We start from the raw sequence: 23,579 nt of genomic DNA, 5'->3' as shown, positions 1-23,579 counted from the left end.
AGTTTGTTTCCTCAAAAAATCTTTAAGATAATAAGGTTAGGCATATTTGGCCTGCTGGAGGGGCTCAAGAAAGCAGCTTTAACTCAAGCTTGGATATAACCCATAGAGACTATGGTGCCTGGAAGAGGAGTACGAAATTAACTGATGCCAGAGCAGGGTGAGTAGCTGCTTATATACTCCGGTCGTAATTGAAAGATTAGGGTTCACTCCTCTTGAGATTATGTTTGAATTTCACTAATTGAAAGATTAAATGGATTCACTCCTCCCGAAATTACTTTGTGAACTTCACTTAATATTATGTCTTTTTCTCCTGGGAATCCTTTGAGGTCATTACACCCTCCCCCCATTTTTTTTTTTTTTTTTTTTTAATTTACAAAACATTTTTTACTATCTCTGGGTAAATATTTAAAACACAAGTTCTAATAACAGTGTAATGTACATGCTTTCTCACAGCTTAACTATACAATTATTATCTTCTACTTCTGTGCAAAAGTGACATCACTACCATCATCTAACTTTCAGTCTTGATGTGTGTTGAGAGTGTCTTGTCTTTTGTCTCACTGGTGGACCTCCAGATCATCCTGTAGTGACAAGTGAACACAACCACATACACCTCCACAATGTATTGACACATTTTAAATGTCTCTTCAGCACTGCATTAATCTCTTAATGTTTCATCCAGCCTTCTAACTATACCTTAAACTGACAAACTATAATTCTGCTGTATAGCATTATTGCGACTGTAGCCTTACAATACCCTGAACAGTTTATAACTCACTGAACACAAATATTACTGTTTCAACTCTTCTACTCTTCCTCAGTATGAAGGACACAGATTCAGTGATGGATGCTCAGCTGGGCTCGTACACAGCAGGTCTCCACATCAGTGTTTCCACCACAAACACTCCAGTTCACTGGTTGAAGTGTGGCTCACCCAGGGTGTCATGCGTGATTCCTAGATCACCTGTTTCTGCCAGAAGTTTTCCTCATAGGTTCTGATGCCAAGTCACATTTTTTCTCCCAGCACCTCTTCATCAGACTCCTCTGGGTGCTCCTCCAGATCCGGTGGATTTACAGATTCGTCAATGATTTCTTCAATGTCAGGTTCCTTTTCAGGTTTCCTGTTTCTTTCTTATCTCTTCTAGGGTGGAATTCTGCTACAGGTGGATCCAGATCTGTTCCTGTTCTCTGTGTTGAACCCACAAGTTAAACTCCTCGTCACTGGAACTGTCTGTTCTGTCATGGTGAGTATCCGTCATGGTTGTGCTTTCTGTTTTGATCTGTCCCTCTGACATCCTTTTCTTTACATTAGTTTGAGCTTCTACATACTAACAGTTCAAGTGTGTCAAACTATTTTCTCCCAACAGATCCACAGAGGAATCATTCTGACAAACACAGGGATTCAACCTCAATTATGTTTGAAAAGACTGAAGATGTTTTAAAGGAAGAGCAGCATTCTGTCATCATTTCCTCATCATGTCGTTCTGAACCCGAGTGACTTTCTTCTGTGGATCACAAAAAACATTTAGAATTAATACAAATATTTCTTCTTTGGTCTACTTGTATAGGCTATATATACAAACACTGATATTAATCTGATAGAAACATCAGGCCCAATACAAACAGACACACATGAACTCAACACACTGAATACAGAGACAAATGTAAATGTGTAAATACAGGAGGAGCTCTGACATCACTGGAGTTCAGAGAGATTCAGAGAAAGTGAAAGTAACTTGATCACCAACAATATGGACGCCTGAAACGATCGACCTCTTTAAACAACAGAATATTTGAGCCGTTCAAAGAGTCTTGTGGACACATCTGATACTCACAGGTAATGATAGAAATGATAGAAGAGAGATTGAGCTGAACAGGTTTCTAATGGAAGTGATCTGGTTTAGTAGAGTTTATGTTGAACTGGAATGAGTTGAACTGAATCAGGTTTAAGCACGTCAAATACTCAACTACTTTAGTTGTTTACTGCACTGAAATGGTATAAGAATTGTATTAAAAGTATGTCACTTGATTGATTGTTTTTGTCATTTTGTCACATTACAAACAGGAAGTAAAATGAGCTGCAGACATACTTGGCAAACCTGTTATACTGCTGCTGAAAATCATATTTATAGTAAACAAGATTAAAACTATACTTAGCCACACAAACTACATGTTACAAACAGAAGGGACGGAGACAACAGAATACAGGTAGGCGATGTTTATTGAACTGGCAGCATAGTGAAACAGTGAAGCAGGTGAGTAACTGGCAAATATAAGCTTAGATGGAAGATAATAGGGTGATAATACTGTCCTTTGTGTTGCAGGAGTGAAGATCTTGGCTGGTAGCGAACCGGAGAGTGTGGCAGAGAAGAGACGATGCTTGGAGACTGACACGGAGACGGGAACACAGGAGGAGACAGGGAACACACTGGAGTAGAGACTGTGAGTATACAAGAGTCCTTGAGGTAAGCATAGGAGCCCATATGCAAACGCTGACTGAGGCGAGTGTGAGCCTTTTGTGTCTGTGGTGATTGGGGTGCTGATTGATGACAGGTGTGTGTGTTCAGAACTCTGGTGAGGGAGTGCGCTGTGATTCGGTGATAGTGGAGCCTGGCAGGTCTGTGACAGCACACCCCCCAACCTCACCCCCCGTCCACGGCCCGCTCCTGAGTGCCAAGGACCCCGACGTCGTGGTGGTCGTCCTCTTCCATGTGGGGCAGGTCGATCTGAATGAGAGGTGTGAAAAGTGTCGAGCAGGTTGGGCTGATTGACCTGATAAGCGGCTCCATCTTCCAGGATTAGAGGAAGGGGGGGTTCAGCTGCTGCGCCAGGCTCTGTGGAGACAGAAACGGAAGGGTGGTGAGGTTTAAGAAGTGAGACATGGAAGGTGAGATGAATACGGTATTGTGAGGGTAACTTAAGCTGATAGGTGACCGGGTTGATCTGCTTCAAGATGGTGAATTGGCCAATGAATCTGGGACTGAGCTTTTTGCAGGGCAGACACAGCCTGATGTCCCGGGTTGACAGCAAGACCTTCTGTCCTGGTTGGTAGACTGGAGTGTTGGAACGTCTCAGGTCGGCTGTCATCCTGCATGTGCGCAAAGCTCGTTGTAGCTGATGGTGGGCTGCGTCCCAAACCCTTTTGTTCTCTCGGAACCAGTAGTCGACAGCTGGTACATCCAACGGTTCCCCTGACCAGGGGAAGAGTGGGGGTTGGTAACCGAGTACGCAGAGGAAGGGAGTGAGTCCAGTAGGTTGGCGCAGGGAGTTCTGTGCATACTCGGCCCAACCCAGAAACTGGTTCCAAAAGTCCTGGTGGCCATGGCAGAAGGTATGGAGGAATCGGCCGATCTCCTGGATCTTCCTCTCCGTCTGCCCATTCGACTGCAGATGGTATCCAGAGGAGAGGCTTACGGTCACACACAGGAGAGAAGAATGCCTTCCATACTCTGGAAATGAACTGTGGTCCACGATCCAATACAATGTTCTCAGGAATTGAAGATGTGGTTGAAGTTCAGCATTCTCCATTGCAGTGGGCAGACCTCTTAAGGGTATCAGTCAGCAGGACTTAGAAAATCTGTCGATAACCACCAGGATACAGGTACAGTTGTCGGAGGCAGGTAGATCCATGATAAAATCTACTCCTAGGTGTGACCATGGTCTGTTGGGAATGGGCAAAGGATGGAGTTTGCCGGAAGGAAGATGGCGCATTCCTGACATCCTTGCACATACCTTCTCACATCCCTTGCCATGTTTGGCTACCAGAAGTGCTCCTTCAGCAGCGAGAGGGTTTCATTGACTCCAGGGTGGGCAGTGCCCGCAGTGATGTGTGGAAATGGATGAGTGGAGTACGCCGAGTCCTGTTGATGTATTGCAAACCTGGAGGGCAGCCTGGCGGAGTGTTGGTGGAGGCATTGGAGGAGGGAATGGTGGATTCAGACCATCTGATGGGACTCACAATACTATTCTCAGGCAGGATTGATTCGGGTTCTTCAGTGCTTTCTTATGGAGTGTACAGATGGGATAAGGCATCTACCTCAACATTCTTGGGACTTGGACGATAGGAGATACTGAAGTGGAAACGTGTGAAGAATAACGCCCAACACGCTTGTTGTGAGTTCAGTCTTTTGGCATCTCTTAGGTACTCTAAGTTTTTATGATCAGTAAGTACTAAGAAGGGGTGCTTGGCCCTCCTCCACTCTTCAAGTGCCAGCTTGATGGCCAGAAGCTCCCTGTTGCCAATGTCATAATTCCTCTCCGCTGGGCTAAGTTTGCAAGAGAAGAAGGCACATGGATGGGGTTTGGCTGGATTCCCCGGCTGCTGCGATAGCACCGCTCCTACTCCTGTGGTTGATGCATCCACTACAATGATGAAGGGCTTCTCTGGGTTGGGGTGAACGAGGAGCGGTGCACTGGTGAATGCTTCCTTTAAGGTGTTAAAGGCATCAGTGGCCGCTGGTGACCAGGACAGAGACTTGGGCTTGTTGCAGAGGAGGTTGGTAAGTGGATTTGCGATGGAGCTGTAGTTCTGGATAAACCTTCGGTAAAAGTTTGCAAATCCTAGGAATCTTTGGAGTTCTTTGATGGTGGATGGAATAGGCCAGTTCTTTATGGCTTCTACCTTCCCCTCGTCCAGTTGGATGCCACTGCTGCTGATATTGTAGCCAAGGAACTGCACTGAGGGTTGATGGAATGAGCATTTTTCGGCCTTGAGGAACAGATGGAATTCCCTCAGGCATTTCAGAACCTGGGGCATGCTGAGATTACATGCCCAGGAGCACCACAATATAAACACAATCCCCGGGTCAGTCACCTCTGCTGCTCAGCATATGTCAACCGGCTATTTTTCAGCTGCATGGGCTTGTTGGCTGGTTCTGGAGGGCTGATGGATTCTGGCCGACAGAAGGACGATGTAAGTAGCGACTGGTCCTGGTGTTCTTCTAGACACAACTGCATACGAGTGGCTAATCGAATGGATAGTTGGATAAATCGTTCTAGCCAGATGGTATCCTCGTATACAGCAAGATGCAACCGCACTCATGGATCCAGACCCTGACCTTAGGTGGTTAACAGCGACTGCTCGTTCCATCCACTAGTAGTAGCAAGAGTCCTAAACTTAAGGGCATATTCTTTAACAGTCATGGTACCTTGTTTCAAGTGGTATAATTCCTCACCAATAGATGAAACCCCTGGCTGGTCTACCGAATACTTCCTTGAAGTGGGTAACAAAACTGGTGAGAGACTGGGCAACTGGACTATTTTGCGACCAAATAGTTTCAGCCCATTGAAGCGCTCTGCCGTTCAACTGTGAAATAATGAACGCTACCTTAGCGTGGTCATTCGGGTTCAAGTGTGGTTGCATCTCCAGGACCAGCGAACATTGCAGGAGGAAGCCGTTTCAGTCCTCCACCGAGCCAGAGAAGGGTGCTGGTTTGGCCATGGGACTGGCGTAAACAGGTGGTGAAAGAGTGACGGCGGTGTTGACGGAAGGTGATCGCTGGTGGAGATGTCGGTGGATTGGAGGTGAGTGCTCTGTGTAGAACATCTACGAGCTCCTGAAATGGATCCGGAGAATTCATGCTGTCGTTCTAAGTGTTGGTCCGGTCTTCTGTTACAAACAGTAGGGACAGAGACAACGGAATACAGGTAGGTGATGTTTACTGAACTGACAGCAGAGTGAAACAGTGAAGCAGGTGAGTAATTGGCTAATATAAGCTTAGATGGAAGATAATGGGATAATAATACTATCCTTTGTGTTGCAGGAGTGAAGATCTTGGCTGGTAGCGAACTGGAGAGTGTGGCAGAGAAGAGAAACGATGCTTGGAGACTCACACAGAGACGGGAACACAGGAGGAGACAGAGAACACACTGGAGTAGAGACGGTGAGTATACAAGAGTCCTTGAGGTAAGCATTAGTGATGTCCAGTTCGCGAACGAATCGTTCTTTTTAACCGGTTCTTTTCAGTGAACCGGTCGAACCAGTTCACCACATCGGTCTGAATCGTTCCAAACAGTTCGCATCTCCAGTTAGCAAACACGAATCCACAAATTACTAAAGTTACTCACTTTTTGATGTGCCTGACACTACCTCTCGAAATAAACCAACATCCTGGAGTTATTCAGTTAATCCAACAGTACACTGACTTAACCTACTGTGAAGAGAAAACTGATGATGATGGGCACGAGCAGCTGATATGAGTGCGCATGCACGGCGTACACGAACGAATGTACACGGCCTGTCACCATTCTCGTTCTCGAGTCAAGAACCGGTTGCAACGGTTTTCGGATCATCAGTACACAACCGAGAACCGCTTCTTTCAGACATGTCCGATTTGAGAACTGGTGAGCTGATGATACTGCGCATACGGACAGTGTGATAATATAAAACATACTGGAAATATGTTTATGACTTAATTCAAAATACAAAAAGTTTATTGTGCTTTTCCAAATACACCATAGCAGATTAGTAGCATAAAATACTGTAATACTGTACATAATAAACTACATGCCAACATGAACATAATATTTTGTACACAGATCAAACTAATGTTCAGAAATAGTTCTACAAATTTATTTTTATATATTAATGTTATTTAAAAAGAAATATAGTGAAAGTTGTGCAGTTGTGCTTTCAAGTTAATTTTTTTTAAAGATTGGAAACATTTATTTGTTTCATAAATAATCCATGGACATCTTATTTAATTTTTAAACAAGGTGATATAAAGATAAAAAATGACGTAATCAAACTACAGCGAGAGCAAACAAGCGACTGCTTTTAAATCGCTCTCGCGGTCCTCATCTCAATCTTGTTCTCGAGTAGAACCGGTTGCAACGGTTTTCGGATCATTACACAACCGCTTGTTTCGGATGTGTCCGATTTGAGGACCGATGAGCTGATCATACTGCGCATGCGTGATTCAGCGTGCGATCTGAAGCTACCGAACAGTAATGACTGTCAGAGCACCGGCTAACTAAACAACTGATGCTATGAGAGGACTCGAATGAGGGGCCAATCTGGCGAAACGTAAGTTTATTTCATTACAAATAAATCGTAATGTAAGAGGATCATGGTTTCTGCTCTGATGAAGACTAATTTATTCACTTTATAACTGTAAAACTTTGTTTGCACATCACTGCCTGTATATGTCATGTGTTTGGATGCTTTAGATGCAAAACTAAATTGTAAGAAACGCTTCAGATTATAATGTTTTAGTTGACTGATGTTATGATTACTGACTTTATATATTTGAATGTGTTAAAGGTGTCCTAGATTCAAAAATTGAATTTACCTCGGCATAGTTGAATAACAAGAGTTCAGTACATGGAAAAGTCATAGAGTGAGTCTCAAACTCCATTGTTTCCTCCTTATATAAATCTCATTTGTTTAAAAGACCTCCGAAGAACAGGCGAATCTCAACATAACACTGACTGTTACGTAACAGTCGGGGTGTACGCCCCCAATATTTGCATATGCCAGCCCATGATCGAGGCATTACACAAGGGCAGCCAGTATTAACATCTGGATCTGTGCACAGCTGAATGAACAGACTAGGTAAGCAAGCAAGGACAACAGCGAAAAATAGCAGATGGAGCAATAATAACTGACATGATCCATGATATCATGATATTTTTAGTGATATTTGTAAATTGTCTTTCTAAATGTTTCGTTAGCATGTTGCTAATGTACTGTTAAATGTGGTTAAAGTTACCATCGTTTCTTACTGTATTCACGGAGACGAGAGCCGTCGCTATTTTCATTTTTAAACACTTGCTGTCTGTATAATGCATAAACACAACTTCATTCTTTATAAATCTCTCCAACAGTGTAGCATTAGCCGTTAGCCACGGAGCACTATCAAACTCATTCAGAATCAATGTAAACATCCAAATAAACACTGTACTTACGCGATTAGACATGCTGCATGACGAACACTTTGTGAAGATCCATTTTGAGGGTTTTATTAGCTGTTTGAACTTTTTTTATGTTGTTTAAGGCAAGTGCGAGCTCCGGGGGCAGGGAGCAGGAGATTTAAAGGGCCACACACCCTGAATCGGCTCATTTCTAATTATGCCCCAAAATAGGCAGTTAAAAAAATGAATTTAAAAAAAATCTATCGGGGATTTTGAGCTGAAACTTCACAGACACATTCAGGGGACACCTTAGACTTATATTACATATTTTAAAGAAAAGTTCTAGGGCACCTTTAAGTTTTTTCATCCCGGCCCGCGATAGACGACGTCATCGCAGATGACGTCATTACGTCGGAGTGTAAAAGAACCGGTGAACTGTTTTTTTCAACCGGTTTATTGAATCGAACTGTCCGAAAGAACCGGTTCGCGGAAAAGAACCGAACTTCCTATCACTAGTAAGCATAGAAGGAGTCCATATGCAAACGAGACCAGACACTGACTGAGGTGAGTGTGAGCCTTTTGTGTCCGTGGTGATTGGGGTGCTGATTGATGACAGGCGTGTGTGTTCAGAACTCTGGTGAGGGAGTGCGCTGTGATTGGGTGATGTTGGAGCCTGGCGGGTCTGTGACACTACACTTGGTCACACAATATTTATATTGATTTTGTGGAGATATATAGTTATTCATAGGTAAGTATATGACCTACTTTGTACTTGTTTCTGATCTAAACAGCAGGTCAAAGTTCAGATTGTTCAGTGAGTTTGAGTCATTCACTGTATGAGGAGAGATTGTGTTTCACTCACTATCAATGAGATTTTAACACTTTAATATAAATATTTATTAAATGGTTATGAGAGAATATGAAGTAACACCAAATCTGTCTTTTGAGTCAAGATTTCATTTAAACCTGAGTGACCAAATACTGTGTGTGAAACAAAAACAGTATTACAAGGAGCAAATGGACTTAAATCAGTCTGTTGGTCATAATTTATATTGTAAAATACATCTTTTTTTATTTCTTGAAAAGGCTTGAAGAGTGAAAGAACAATGGCAGAATCTTTACCAACATCAACAAAAGCAAGAAAATCCAGGAGACGGAGTATTGACGATTGTCCTCCATGTAAGTCAATAACCCAGAAAATAATGAATTAGTGCATGAATGACTTTAACTATTTTCATATGGTGATATATGTACAGTACTACTTCACATTAGGATACTGATCAGCTCTTCTGGGTTCATTTTGCAGTAATAACCAGCTTGTACATGATCTCTTATATATTTGAGAAATCATATTTGATTTCCCTTAAAGTTGCTCTACATTTTCTCTCTCCAGATATGTCATCCTCCAGTGGTCCACTGACTGAGGAGCTTCAGTGCTCTCTATGTCTGAACATGTTCACTGATCCAGTCACCACTCCATGTGGACACAACTTCTGCAAGACCTGTCTGGATAAGTGCTGGGACAACAGCCAGACCTGCAACTGTCCATATTGTAAAGAAACATTCAAGATCAGACCTGATCTCAAGATTAATACCACACTCCTAGAGCTTGTAGATCAATATAAAAAGAAAAGTCCTGAGAAAAAACCTGAAGTTCTGTGTGACGTCTGTGAGGAAAGAAAGCTGAAAGCCCTGAAGTCGTGTCTGGTGTGTCAGAGCTCTTACTGTGAAACTCACCTGGAGCCTCATTTGAAAGTGGCAGGTTTAAAGAAACACAAACTGATCAATCCTGTGAGGAATCTGGAGGACTATATTTGTCAGAAACATGAGAGACCTCTGGAGCTATTCTGTAGAGATGATCAGACATGTGTGTGTCTGTCCTGCACTGACGGAGATCACAAGAACCACAACACTGTTCCTGTAGAAGAGGAGAGTGAAGAGAAGAAGGTAGAAGTTACTGACAAAACTGATTTTAAAGGGCTCTTATCATGAGGAATCACATGCTCTTTAATAAAAATAAATAAAAAAAATCAGTTATGAAAATATATTGTGTTGTTCTGTGTCTATAGACTCAACTGATGAAGACACAGAAGGACGTGCAGCAGATGATCCAGGACAGAATCAAGAAGATTCAAGACGTCAAACACTCAGCAGAAGTCAGAAAAGTGAGTTTAAAGTGGAATGAACCGAGCACTACAGCACAATTTATAGCCAATCAGCAGTAGGGGGCGTGTCCACTCATGATGAGGGAGGAGAGAGAGAGCAAGAGGGAGATTCGAAGAAAGACTGTAGAGAGATGACTGAGAGACATTACAAAAGAGAAAAGACCAGAGGAATATTGTGCATTTTGAAGTTTTATGAAAATTATGTAGTAATGAAGAATGATGAAGATTAATACTTGAGTTGAGGGATTATGAAAACTGAGTATGATCAATAGTAACACTGATTCTTGTCTTATCAAACACCACTAATAACGTGTTGATTGTCCTGGTTGAGCAGAGAAACACAGAGGGGGAGAAAGCAGCCCATGTCGAGCTCTTCACTGATCTCATCTGCTCCATTGAGAGATGTCAGACTGAACTGCTGGAGATGATGGAGGAGCAGCAGAAAGCAGCAGAGAAACAGGAGGAAGAGCTCATTGAAGAGCTGGAGCAGGAGATCACTGAGCTAAAGATGAGAAACACTGAGCTGGAGCAGCTCTCACACACTGAAGATCACCTCCACCTCCTACAGGTCAGTCAACATCTCTCTGATCAATGATAATGCAGTATATGATACCATATAAAAAATAAGTTTATTCAAGTCTTCTATTAGTAGTTTATACATCTTTTAAACAAAAAAAAAGTATACTTTTAGTCTACTTTTTATGTACTTCTCAGAAATATACTTAAAATTGCACTTAAGTATACTTGACTTAAACTGACAGAAAAGTCTAAGCATTTGCCCTATACTTGTACTCAATCTTTTGATCGAGATATACTTAAAAGTAGGCTATAATTAAGTATTCAAAGTATACTTGGCTAAGGCTTGTAGTTGTGTTTAAAGTCCCCGTGAACCGGAGGTTGCAAATGACTTTTCTCCAGTGTTGTGACGTATTTCCAAGAGAAACGGAATATTAAATAGTGGGTGGGGTTTTATTTTAGCGCTCCTCCTCTCCATCTCTCGCTCATAACAGACTAACCGATGGAGGGGAGTGGTTTAAGCGTTTTCAACCCAAGCCGTCAAAATGATGTCATTTGAGAAGGGGCACCGTAGCAGAGGGGAGGAGCATTTTCAGATTTTGATTAAATATTACGAAGCCAAACTATTTTTTTGTGTGGATTGACTTGCACAGATGAATTGTTCACCACAAAACTAGCAATTTGAGCTAACAAAATAAATAAGGTCAATTTTGATTTCATGTGTACTTTAATCTTTTGACTGAGTAGTTTACATACAGTCTTATAAACTGTAATTGTTTTGATAATATTGATTTATAGAGAAAACAGATATGTTCCTTCTGAGTATCTGAATGTTTGTGTAGGCTAGTCCACTGTTGTAGTGTAGTGTAGTGTAGCCTATATAGGAATTTACTTCAAATAGGCTACTTTACTCTTTCCCCGCCATTGACTGAATTTTCCGGCTATCCATGTTTTCACTGTTATACAGTGGGGGCGCTATTACGCATCTAATAGAATCGCCGGATCAATACACAGTTGAAGTAGAAGCTGAAACAAGACGATTGTTCATACATATGTAAAATAACGTGATCATAAAACATTAAACAGCATGTAAATCAAATTATTTTCACTTTCACTTTCATGTACTGTGAAGCTTTAGGGTTGTTGATGGACTCGATCTACACCATCTGTGTTTTGATCATCAATCTGATCCGGTTTTTCACAAAAAAGCAATTTTCTCAAGTTTTTGTTTAAAATGTTGCCTTTCTTTATGAAACTTATCCACATTCAAGTGTTGATAAAAAGATGCATGAAGCTATAATAAAATGTTTTTAAAAAATTGAAAAGTACAGTTAAATGTATATTTTAAGTATAAAAAATGAACATTAGTAGGCCTATTATTGAAAGTGCAAAAATAATATATAAACAGTAGCCTAAACTATAAGTATGATGTTATGTTTCCTTATAGAAAAATTAAAGGTATACATGCAGTATAAAACTACTAAACTAGTTGTTTACTGAGAGTGCATTTCAAAGTGTACTTTCATAAACTAAAAAATGTACTACTAGTATTAAAATAGTAAACTAATAGTATACTTATAAGATTACTTGTAGTGCAGATGCAGTACACATGAGAAACATAGTTCTGAATTAGTTGTGTACTTAAAGTTTTTTTATACTAAAAGTGGGCCAATTTAGTCCCAGTATTGAAATAGTACACTTACAAGTTTACTACTAGTACACATTAGCCGCTTTTCCACTGTCAGGTCAGTGCGAGCCAGGGCTAACAGCATGTCGGGCTGGGCCTATGGCCACAGACCTTAAGCACCGAGGCCAAAATCAAGTTGTGTTTCCACTGTTGGTCTGCTAGCTCCGCAGCGCTGATCTAAAAACCGCCCTTAAACACACCTCCCTTGATCAAACGTCACACAACCCAACCCATTTCAGCGTGTAGACCATCACCTGACTACGATTAGCTCCGCCTTTCACCTCGACCGCGCCTCAAGCCCCAGCTGGCCCGCTTTGGACCAAGGTTTTCGGCGGGCCGAAAAACCCGTGCCTTTGGCACCGAGGAAGCACCAAAGAGGCATGATCAAGCCCCGGGAGTGACAGTGGAAACGCGACCAGCCCTGGCACGCACTAGCACGCCTGCCTTTGGCCCGGCGGTGGAAACGCGGCTATTGATATTAGTATACCGGTACTTCCTACATGAAGTATACTTAAAAATATACTTGAAAGGTGCCCTAGATTTGAAAATTGAATTTACCTTGGCATAGTTAAATAATTAGAGTTCTGTACATGGAAATGACATACAGTGAGTCTCAAACTCCATTGTTTCCTCCTTCTTATTTTGATTTGAGCAAAAGACCTCTGAAGAACAGATGAATCTCAACATAACACAGACTGTGATGCAACAGTCGGGATCATTAATATGTACGCCCCCAAATTTTGCATATGCCAGCCCATGTTCAAGGCATTACACAAGGCAGAATTAACGTCTGGAGCTGCACAGCCAACACAGCACAGACTTTATACAAGTAAGCAAGCAAGGACAATAGCGAAAAATGGCAGATGGAGCAATAATAACTGACATGATCCATGATATCATGACATTTTTAGTGATATTTGTAAATTGTCTTTCTAAATGTTTCATTAGCATGTTGATAATGTACTGTTAAATGTGGTTAAAGTTACCATTGTTTCTTACTGTATTATTGTCGTATTATTGTTCTTACTGTATATATATATATATGTTGCCAGTTAACAAAAAGAAATCAATTGACACTGAATCATGTTCATATTTCGGTGATTTATTGTGTTCAACTCAATTAGTGGTTTGGAGTTTTTTTGTTTGTTTGTTGTGGTCTTAAACAGTATTAAATGAATAGTTTAACAAATAACAGGTGATCATTCAGTATCACTTCACTAACATCAAAAATAGTAATACTCAAAATTCACCACACGGGGTCACTATAACCATATAATATCTGTAACAGCGTATAATCTCCAAACTCGGATTCCACAAGAATATTAAAACGAAACTTTAGCAAACTAAAATAAAGTATCAATTTTTACTAATTTCCTTAAATTACAAATGTTAGGGCACACATCTAGGGTGAAACAATATACTTTAGAGCTATACCAACACGGTAGTGGCACCCTACACAACCACAAAACCCACCGTCAGCATTTTCATCACATACATTGAAATACCAATATAGAAAAATCAAATATAACATGCTCATGATCTTATGCACATCATTCATACACATTATGCACATGAACATCACACTGAACACTTACCGAATTCTGTTTTACAGAGAACTCGTAACACCCCTCACGTGCAATTGCACGCAATCTTTGATCACCTCGAACCCTAACCGTAAAACACACCACATCATTAACAGGACGAAATGAAGGCTATTACATCAAATTAAATGATTATCATCACATTCACTCACACAAATCATGGATTTTCTCCAGGATGATAAAAGATTAGATTGGTCTCATGCACTGCTCAGCCGTCTGTCTCAATATCGCGCACTTAGCGCGTCATCATCAGCTGCCGCTCTCTTAAAGGGGAAGTACATCTTTTTTTGGTTTATTTTCTAATACCACCCTGTTACATTCTCCCCTGCCGACCTGTCAACGTCCTCGGTGACAGTGTACGAGTTTCTCAGCTCTTTAACTGCTTCTCTGAAGAACACCGTTCCTAAATTGGCTATCATTTGAGAGACAGCATTGTGGCTAAGGGCTGATCTAGGCTCATGGCTTGGATTTGAATGTTGACCCAAATTGGATCTGGTACTCCTGCGAGGTGTGGGCAAACTAGAAACTTGCTCCGGAGATCCTTCTCTAAGTTCCGGAACTGTGGGATCACAAGGAGACATCTCTGGAGCTCTCATTTCGGTTTCAGCTTCAGTTTCCGTCTGTGTGAGACTTTCAGCTACACTCGGGCCAGTACACTCCAAGAGCACTACACCATCCTCCAAACTCTCATTGTCCACATCCACTATAGAATTTCCATCCACTTCCACATTAGCCTCAACAAACTTCTTGTGAGCCACTGGATCAGGGACACACACACATGGTCTGAGGTCCACCCGATTCACTCTCTTGATGGGACCTCCTTCCACAGGTTCCACTGTATGAGTAGTCCCTTGAATCTCTATCACCCGATACTGAGTAGGATGCCAGGCGTCCTGTATTTTATTTCTTCCCAGGGGTCGATTTCTTAAGTATACGATCTGGCCAACCTCAATAGACGGGCAATACACTTTATCATGAGAAAGCTCAATCCGCTCTGCTGCCTTCTTCTCAGCATAAACCTTGGCACGTTCATGAGCCTCCCTCAAGCGTCTCTGATGGACTGCTAACCAGTCATGAGTTGACTTAGCCCCCGATTCTCGTCCCACCAATGCATCCACCGGCAAATGAGGATCTACGCCGAACAGCAGATAGAAAGGAGAATACCCCGTTGTCGAATGCGAGGTAACGTTGTATGCGTAGACCAGCTCCGCCAGATGTTCAGGCCACCGTTTTTTGGTTTCAGGAGGGAGTGTTCGAAGCAGCTCATGTAGAGTGCGATTAAAACGCTCGCACTGGGCGTTACCTGTCGGATGATGGGGGGTGGTACGGCTTTTTTTTTACCCCATACAGCTTGCACAATTCTGCGATCACCTCGCTTTCGAAATTGCGCCCCTGGTCTGAATGTAGTCGTTCAGGGACTCCAAATTTCATGAACCACTCCCTCAAGAGAACTTTAGCAGTTGTGTCAGCTTTCTGGTCCTGCGTCGCGAAAGCTTGCGTGAATTTAGTGAACACGTCGGTGACAACTAAGACGTTCTCCCTTCCATCGGTCGCTGGCTCTAGCAAAGTGAAGTCTACTGCTACCACCTCTAGAGGCCGGCTAGCAAGGAATGACTTCATAGGAGGATGCACTTTAGGTTGAGGCATTTTCGTGAGAACACAGCGCTGGCAATTTTTAATCCACTGCTCAACGTCTCCATACATTCCCACCCAATAACATCTTGGTTTCAGCAGATGCAGGGTCCTTTCAATCCCCTGGTGCCCCATACCAGCATGCACACTCTCAAGCACCTGGGCCACCCATCTTTGTTCCAGGGCTCCTAGCTTGGCAGTGTTTAAGTGACATAGTGGGTTATTATCTGTGATGACTGTAAATTTGGAACCCAGCAAGTAACTTCTAAATTTTTCAGTTACAGCCCACTTGAGACTCAGCAACTCCAATTTCATGCTGCTATAATTTTTGTCATTTCTTTCAGCATTCCGCAACCGTCGGCTCGCATAAGAGATCACCCTTTTCTTTCCCTCCTGCTGCTGCAGAAGGATGGCTCCTAAGCCCTGATTGCTCGCATCAGTTTCAAGGATAAATGGGGCAGAGAAATCAGCAAATCCGAGCACGGGCGCGCTAGTCAGTTTCTCCTTCAAACTATCAAAAGATGCTTGACACTCAGGATTCCACCCATCGATCACTTTTTGGTTAACTTTAGCTGGGGGCCCCTCATTCAGACAGTGATTAACTAAATCATGCAGCGGCCCTGCGATTTTTGAGAAGCCAGGGACAAATCTCCTATAATACCCGCAGAACCCGAGAAATGACCTCAGAGCTTTCAGAGTAGTGGGTATTGGCCACTGCGTCACAGCAGAGATCTTGTTAGGGTCGGTGGCTATACCCTCAGCGGATACCTGATGTCCCAAAAACGTCACTGTGGGCTGTAGGAAGTGACATTTCCCTACTTTGACCTTAAGTCCAGTCTCCTTTAGCCTTGATAACACAGTTCGCAACCTTTCCAAATGTTCAGGAAATGTTTTGGAGAAAACTAAGATGTCATCTAAATATACTAACACAATCTGAAAAATGAGATCATTCATGGTCGATTGCATTAATCTTTGAAAAGTTGCGGGCCCGTTACACACCCCCATTGGCATCCGCAGATGTTCGTACAGCCCAAATGGTGTGGTAAAGGCGGTTTTGTGTCGATCCCTTTCTGCTACAGCCACCTGGTGATACCCACTGGCCAGGTCGATGCTCGAGAAGAATTGTGCGCCCCGTAACACATCAAAACTCTCATCTACCCGAGGCAGTGGGAAGGCGTCCCGCTTTGTTTTCAGATTTAGCTTGCGGTAGTCAACGCATAGCCTAATGCTACCGTCAGCCTTTCTCACTAGCACCACTGTAGATGCGTAGGCGCTTGAGCTCTCTTGAATAACTCCCTTTCTCAAAAGTTGCGCTATGTGTTCCTTGGCCTCTCTGTATTGGTTTGGCGGAATTCTGCGATACGGCAGGTTAATTGGCACATCGTCCACCAGGTTAATCTCATGTTGTACTCGGTCCGTAAATCCAAGATCTTCATCGCTTAAGGCGAACACATGGGCGTATTCAGCGAGTAATGCTTTCAACTCAGCTTGCTGTTCCACCGTACCTCCAATGTCCAGCTGAGATACCACTTTAGACCACTGCTCTTGCCTGGATGGTGATTTAGCCCCCATAGAAATCTCTTCAGCATTCGCAGAAATGCGTTGGAATGTTACCTCATGTCCTGGATCATTATCCACCAACTTCACTTGCGACAGAACACCGATGCGAGTCCTAGGGTGCAACCACACATCCTCATTAGACAGGTTAAGAACTTGGACTGGGCCCTCGTGATGGTGTGAGCTTACCACAGTCGGCATAACCAGCAGACCTCCTGACAAAGCTAAGTGTGCTGGCTCTAGCAGCCACTGGCTTTCACCTTTTGAACTCACTGACCACCCTCTTGCCATTACTGTCGTTATGGAGCCTGCTGGCACCTGAATCATCCTCCTTCCAGCTACCCGGGCCACCCGACTCTTCAGAACATCATAGCCCTGTACATGCTGGAACGCATTACTCCAATCAGTCTCTAGCTCCCCTTCCAACGGAGCCTCGAATTCGGACTGGACCATCTGCCGGCATTGACTTATGATGTTCATCCCCACAATGCAGGAAACAGTTTTTGCAGAGGGTGGGGGATCCTTTACCACTAAAAACCCGCAATTTGGAATTTTTCTGCCCATAGTCTCTACGTCTAGCTCGAGATATCCCAAATATGGGATGTCTAGCCCGTTGGCGGCAGTAAGCTTTAGCCACCCAGTAGTCGAAAGCATGTCTTCATCGTCACCCCCCAGGTGCTGTCGGAAGAAACTTTCAGATATCGTACTAACCTGGCTACCTGTGTCCAAGAGACAAGATACTTCTATGCCAAGAACCTTAATATCTACTTGAGGACATGTCCCCACTGCCCGCTTCAACAGTTCTTCTTGACTTGAGTCTACAGGTTGCCCTTGGATAGCTCGACTTGTCACATTTCCAGGCTCGCTAGAATGGGGTGCAGGTTTTTTTGAGTTACGTTTTTGGGGACAATTCCTCGCAATATGTCCCGCTTCCTGACATTTCAGGCATATGGGCTTGCCATCCTCAGTAAATCGTAACTGGGCTCTTGTGTTATTCACACGCAGGCCACCACCCCCCTGTTGTTGTGTCATTAAGCTTTTAACAGCCTGTGTTAGCTCACGGATTTGCCTGCCCTGCTCAGTGACTACATCCATTACTTTGGATAAAGTATCAGGTTGATGACCCATGGCTTTCACTTCTGCACACTGTGCGTTTTCACTGAAGGAGCCATAAGTACCACTTCGACTTTTAGGGGTTCGAACCCTCCCAGAAGGCTCCTCCCAGCCCCAGATATAAGCTTCCTCCCTCACTTCCACCATTGAAGACTCAGGCTTGTCCCTTACATACCGTCTAAGTTCCCGTCTGAGTGCATGATCTCGGATGCCCTCTACAAACTGGTCTCTTAGCATTATCTTTTCATCCCCCACAGCTCCTGGTGAACGCTTAGTAATCTGACCAAGAGCTTGAGCTAGTGCATGAGAGAAATCACAAATATCCTCCCCCTCTTTCTGTTTACGACTATAAAAGTCCTGGAGGAGTTGGGCACTGCTACGTCTATCAGTGAAAGCCTCTCTAAGGTAAGTGAGTATATCAGTGGCTGCATCTCTGTCTACGTCGCTTCGCAGTCGAACCTCTTCTAATGCAGCACCTCGCAGCAAAGACAAAACAAAATCACACTCATCATTTGGTGTCAAGTTTCGGGCTCTTAAAGCACGCTCAATCTCTTCTATAAACTCATCTACTGTTCTCGCATCTTTTTCAATGTCCCCTGTGAATGGACTGATGTGTCGTTCTCGAGGTACATAGACATAAGTCTTATTAAAGCCACCCTTCAAAGATTCAAGTGTGGCCATTGCTTCGTCATGCTTTTGACTCAATTCCCTTAACTTCAGACGAATGTCGTCCTCTTCCCCCTCTGAATGGTCAGACATGTTGCAAGTCAACGTTGAACGTGGCAGCAAAAAGGGACAGTTTATGCCTGTTTCTGAAATCCACGGGAAATCCACATCACCACTCCGTTCGGCTTGGACACGTCCTGGTCAATTCCCACGTCCTCTCTGTACTGCAACGAACCCTCACTCTGGCTGTCACCGGCTCCTCTTCACCACTACCGTGTTTGCTCACCTGTGTGCCACTAACACTTAACTGTCACTGGCGATATTTATTTATAAAGAAACCCCACTCCTGGTACCAAATTTTGTTGCCAGTTAACAAAAAGAAATCAATTGACACTGAATCATGTTCATATTTCGGTGATTTATTGTGTTCAACTCAATTAGTGGTTTGGAGTTTTTTTGTTTGTTTGTTGTGGTCTTAAACAGTATTAAATGAATAGTTTAACAAATAACAGGTGATCATTCAGTATCACTTCGCTAACATCAAAAATAGTAATACTCAAAATTCACCACACGGGGTCACTATAACCATATAATATCTGTAACAGCGTATAATCTCCAAACTCGGATTCCACAAGAATATTAAAACGAAACTTTAGCAAACTAAAATAAAGTATCAATTTTTACTAATTTCCTTAAATTACAAATGTTAGGGCACACATCTAGGGTGAAACAATATACTTTAGAGCTATACCAACACGGTAGTGGCACCTTACACAACCACAAAACCCACCGTCAGCATTTTCATCACATACATTGAAATACCAATATAGAAAAATCAAATATAACATGCTCATGATCTTATGCACATCATTCATACACATTATGCACATGAACATCACACTGAACACTTACCGAATTCTGTTTTACAGAGAACTCGTAACACCCCTCACGTGCAATTGCACGCAATCTTTGATCACCTCGAACCCTAACCGTAAAACACACCACATCATTAACAGGACGAAATGAAGGCTATTACATCAAATTAAATGATTATCATCACATTCACTCACACAAATCATGGATTTTCTCCAGGATGATAAAAGATTAGATTGGTCTCATGCACTGCTCAGCCGTCTGTCTCAATATCGCGCACTTAGCGCGTCATCATCAGCTGCCGCTCTCTTAAAGGGGAAGTACATCTTTTTTTGGTTTATTTTCTAATACCACCCTGTTACATATATGTCCTTATTTTCATTATTAAACACTTGCAGTCTGTATAATTCATAAACACAACTTCATTCTTTATAAATCTCTCCAACAGTGTGTAATGTTAGCTTTAGCCACATTAGCCCGAGCATTGACTACTATCAAACTCATTCAGAATCAAATGTAAACATCCAAAAAAATACCATACTTAAATGATCTTATATGCTGCATGACAAACACTTTGGATCTTTACATTTTGAGGGCTATATTAGCTGTGTGAACTTTGTTTATGCAATGTATTATAGAGTCGCGTGCTTGGGGGCGGGGAGCATGAGCATTTAAAGGGGACACGCACAGAATCTGCGCATTTTTATTTATTCCCCAAAATAGGCAGTTAAAAAGTTGAATAATAAAAAATCTATTGGATATTTTGAGCTGAAACTTCATAGACACATTCAGGCGACACCTTAGACTTATATTACATCTTGTGAAAAAAGGTTCTAGGGCACCTTGAACATTATTTAAGTATACTTCCTAAAATGAACTTCAAGTATACTTCTTTGTCGTAAGAGACACTATAACACTCCCCATGCTGAAGGATTTCTCCTCTCTCCTGCTGTAGATTTACTCATACCTGTGCAGTTCTAGAAACACCAGGAACTGGTCTGAGATCAGTGTGAAGACTGATGAGAGTCTGGAGACTGTGAGGAGAGCTCTGACTCAACTGAAGGACACTCTACAGGAGAAACTCACACGAAATGGTATGTCAATATCAAATACACTATACAGATATTTATCATCTTTAAATATCAGCCGTGTTGCAGAATTTACTTTTAAAAGTACTTTTAAATTTTCAGCTGTCTCATCTAAGTTTTGTGAATATTTAAAGTCCCCCTGTAGTAAATTACTTTTTAAAAAAACGAAATAATGACTTATATAGTGATGGCCGATTTCAAAACACTGCTTCAGGAAGCTTCGGAGCATTATGAATCTTTTGTGTCAAATCTGCTGTTTGGAGTGCCAAAGTCACGTGATTTCAGCAGTTTGGCTGTTTGACATGCAATCATGGTTCAAATTTCAGACCTGTTGCTCAAACAGCTTTGGATTGCTGGACTTTAATTTGAAGTTTATTTAAGTTTAATGTTTATTGATTTGTATTTGCTGAATAACCACAACACTAATCCACTCCAAAACTGAAATGAATAACATTAGATACAAAAATAACTTGCATAAAACATTTCACCAATCATTTGTAAAGTTATAGCTGTTAAAATATTAAAGGATTAGGTTACTTTCAAATAAAAAAAATGCCTGATAATTTACTCACCCCCATGTCATCCAAGATGTCCATTTCCTTCTTTTTTCAGTCGAAAAGAAATTAAAGTTTTTGATGAAAACATTCCAGGATTTTTCTCCATAGTGACTTTAATTGGCCCCAAACGGTTGAAGGTGAACATTACAGTTTCAGTGCAGCGTCAAAATGTTCTACACGATCCAAGACGAGGAATAAGGGTCTTATCTAGTGAAACCATTGTTAATTTTCTAAAATAAATAAATAAAATATATATATACATTTTAACCATAAATGCTCATCTTCAACTAACTCTCATCTTATTCTTCTCTATTAGAATTCCCTCCACAGGTCAAAGTTTGAACTAAATTCTCATATACAATATGCTAGTGCAAGAATATAATAATTAGTTCATACTTTGACCTGTGGAGGGCAGTAATACATTTAGTAGTGTCTACACTGCCGGAATTCTAATAGAGAAGAAGAGTGCTAGTTTAAGATGAGCATTTATGATTACAAATTTTTGTTTTTTATATTATTATAATTCCACACATAAAACATGTCAACGATCTGATGACAACAAACAATTGTTAAGTATCAGAGAAAGTTTTCCATCATATATACCAATTTATACAGAAAAGACTGAAGCATATGTTTCACCTGGCTTTGTGGTCAATTGGTCAATCATCAGAAAAGTGGAGGACAGATTCCTCATTATAATTATATTTTCACTACAGAAGCTGATGCTATCATTTTGGCATTGCAGCATATTAAATCTTCTCAGCAGCGAAATTTGCTCAAAAATTTTTTCAGACTCAGACTGGCATCTTCCAAATTTGAACACCCGGCTTTTGTGGAAATTTTAAATAGTTTGCAGTCCTTGGAGGCACAGAATTTTAAAGCCATTTTTGTTGGGTACCAGGGCATTGTGGTTTTACAGGGAATGAACAGTGGCTAAAGAAGCTTCATTTTCAGAGCTTAAAAAATGCCTAATTCCACCTTCACTCAGACTTATTATAAACAAACTTCAATCCTGTGGTTGGTGCAAAATGTTGTGTCCAGTTTGAAAATTGCTGGTATCATATTATTTACACACGCTGTCGAATAGGGCACTCCAGACTAACCCATATGTTTCTGTTAATGGGTAAAGATCCTCATTTCAGTCAGGACCACTTAAGTCAAAAATTACAAGAGACAAAATTTAGTCAATTTTTTATTGGCATGTTTGCTAAAGTTACAATTTGGCAGTATGGCTCTGTTCTAAATTCCCTGTCCTTTCATGAGCTCCATGAAAGCCAAGACCGGGAACAGCAGCAGCTTCTGGGAACAACCTCCAATTTTTTAACTGGGAGAGCAGCAGAAAATCCCCCTATTGAGAACAGAGCATGCATCAATGACAACAGAATGACACTGATTAAGTTATACACAAGTTTAAGGAGGAGCTGGGGAGGAGGTGGGTTGCAAGCAGCGTGCAGTGGAAGCAGCCAAGCAGGCAGAGAGACGGAAGCTGCGTTTAAGTAATGCACCTTATTTTAGAGTTGCCAATGGAGTCCATAGAAATTGGATCAGCTGATATGGGTGGGGTTGGAATTTGAGAATCAGCTAATAGCGGAGCTTGACTACGAGGCCTGCCTGAACTAACGCTGACGCTTAATTTTTGTCCCTTGTGCCAGAATCCATTTCCTTTATTTTTCTGTTGACTTTTATGAAAAGGTGTTTAATGAAGTAAGGCCTGATTTGGTTTTAGAATTTTTATCTTAGATCAAATTTAAAAACCTTCCTTTATATATACAAACCCGATTCCAAAAAAGTTGGGACACTGTACAAATTGTGAATAAAAACAGAATGCAATGATGTGGAAGTTTCAAATTTCAATATTTTATTCAGAATACAACATAGATGACATATCAACTGAGAAAATGTATCATTTTAAGGGAAAAATAAGTTGATTTTAAATTTCATGGCATCAACACATCTCAAAAAAGTTGGGACAAGGCCATGTTTACCACTGTGTGCCATCCCCTCTTCTTTTTATAACAGTCTGCAAACGTCTGGGGACTGAGGAGACAAGTTGCTCAAGTTTAGGAATAGGAATGTTGTTTTCTATGGGTGAAAGATCTGGACTGCAGGCTGGCCATTTCAGTACCCGGATCCTTCTTCTACGCAGCCATGATGTTGTAATTGATGCAGTATGTGGTCTGGCATTGTAATGTTGGAAAATGCAAGGTCTTCCCTGAAAGAGATGATGTCTGGATGGGAGCATATGTTGTTCTAGAACTTGGATATACCTTTCA

General features: G+C 41.8%; 1 protein-coding gene across 4 annotated transcripts in view; it reads left to right on the top strand.

The window, feature by feature from the left end:
• The window catches only part of LOC125276120 (E3 ubiquitin-protein ligase TRIM39-like), a 38,242-nt gene that overhangs the window by 11,024 nt on the left and 3,639 nt on the right, over positions 1 to 23,579 (top strand). Inside the window, exons 1-7 of one of the 4 annotated variants that reach the window (XM_048203597.1) lie at positions 1,530 to 1,837; positions 2,325 to 2,442; positions 8,938 to 9,030; positions 9,245 to 9,798; positions 9,921 to 10,016; positions 10,351 to 10,584; positions 20,617 to 20,755. In XM_048203597.1, the coding sequence (XP_048059554.1) occupies positions 8,958 to 9,030; positions 9,245 to 9,798; positions 9,921 to 10,016; positions 10,351 to 10,584; positions 20,617 to 20,755 (1,096 nt within the window). In that variant the 5' untranslated portion in view covers positions 1,530 to 1,837; positions 2,325 to 2,442; positions 8,938 to 8,957. Of the gene's footprint in view, positions 1 to 1,529; positions 1,838 to 2,324; positions 2,443 to 5,639; positions 5,883 to 8,937; positions 9,031 to 9,244; positions 9,799 to 9,920; positions 10,017 to 10,350; positions 10,585 to 20,616; positions 20,756 to 23,579 lie in introns of those variants that run through there. The other 3 variants (XM_048203596.1, XM_048203598.1, XM_048203599.1) reach the window with 3 other exon arrangements.

Source organism: Megalobrama amblycephala, linkage group LG9 (assembly GCF_018812025.1).
Source record: "Megalobrama amblycephala isolate DHTTF-2021 linkage group LG9, ASM1881202v1, whole genome shotgun sequence".
Classification (NCBI taxonomy): Eukaryota; Metazoa; Chordata; class Actinopteri; order Cypriniformes; family Xenocyprididae; genus Megalobrama; species Megalobrama amblycephala.
This window is presented reverse-complemented; position numbering and strand designations above follow the sequence as displayed.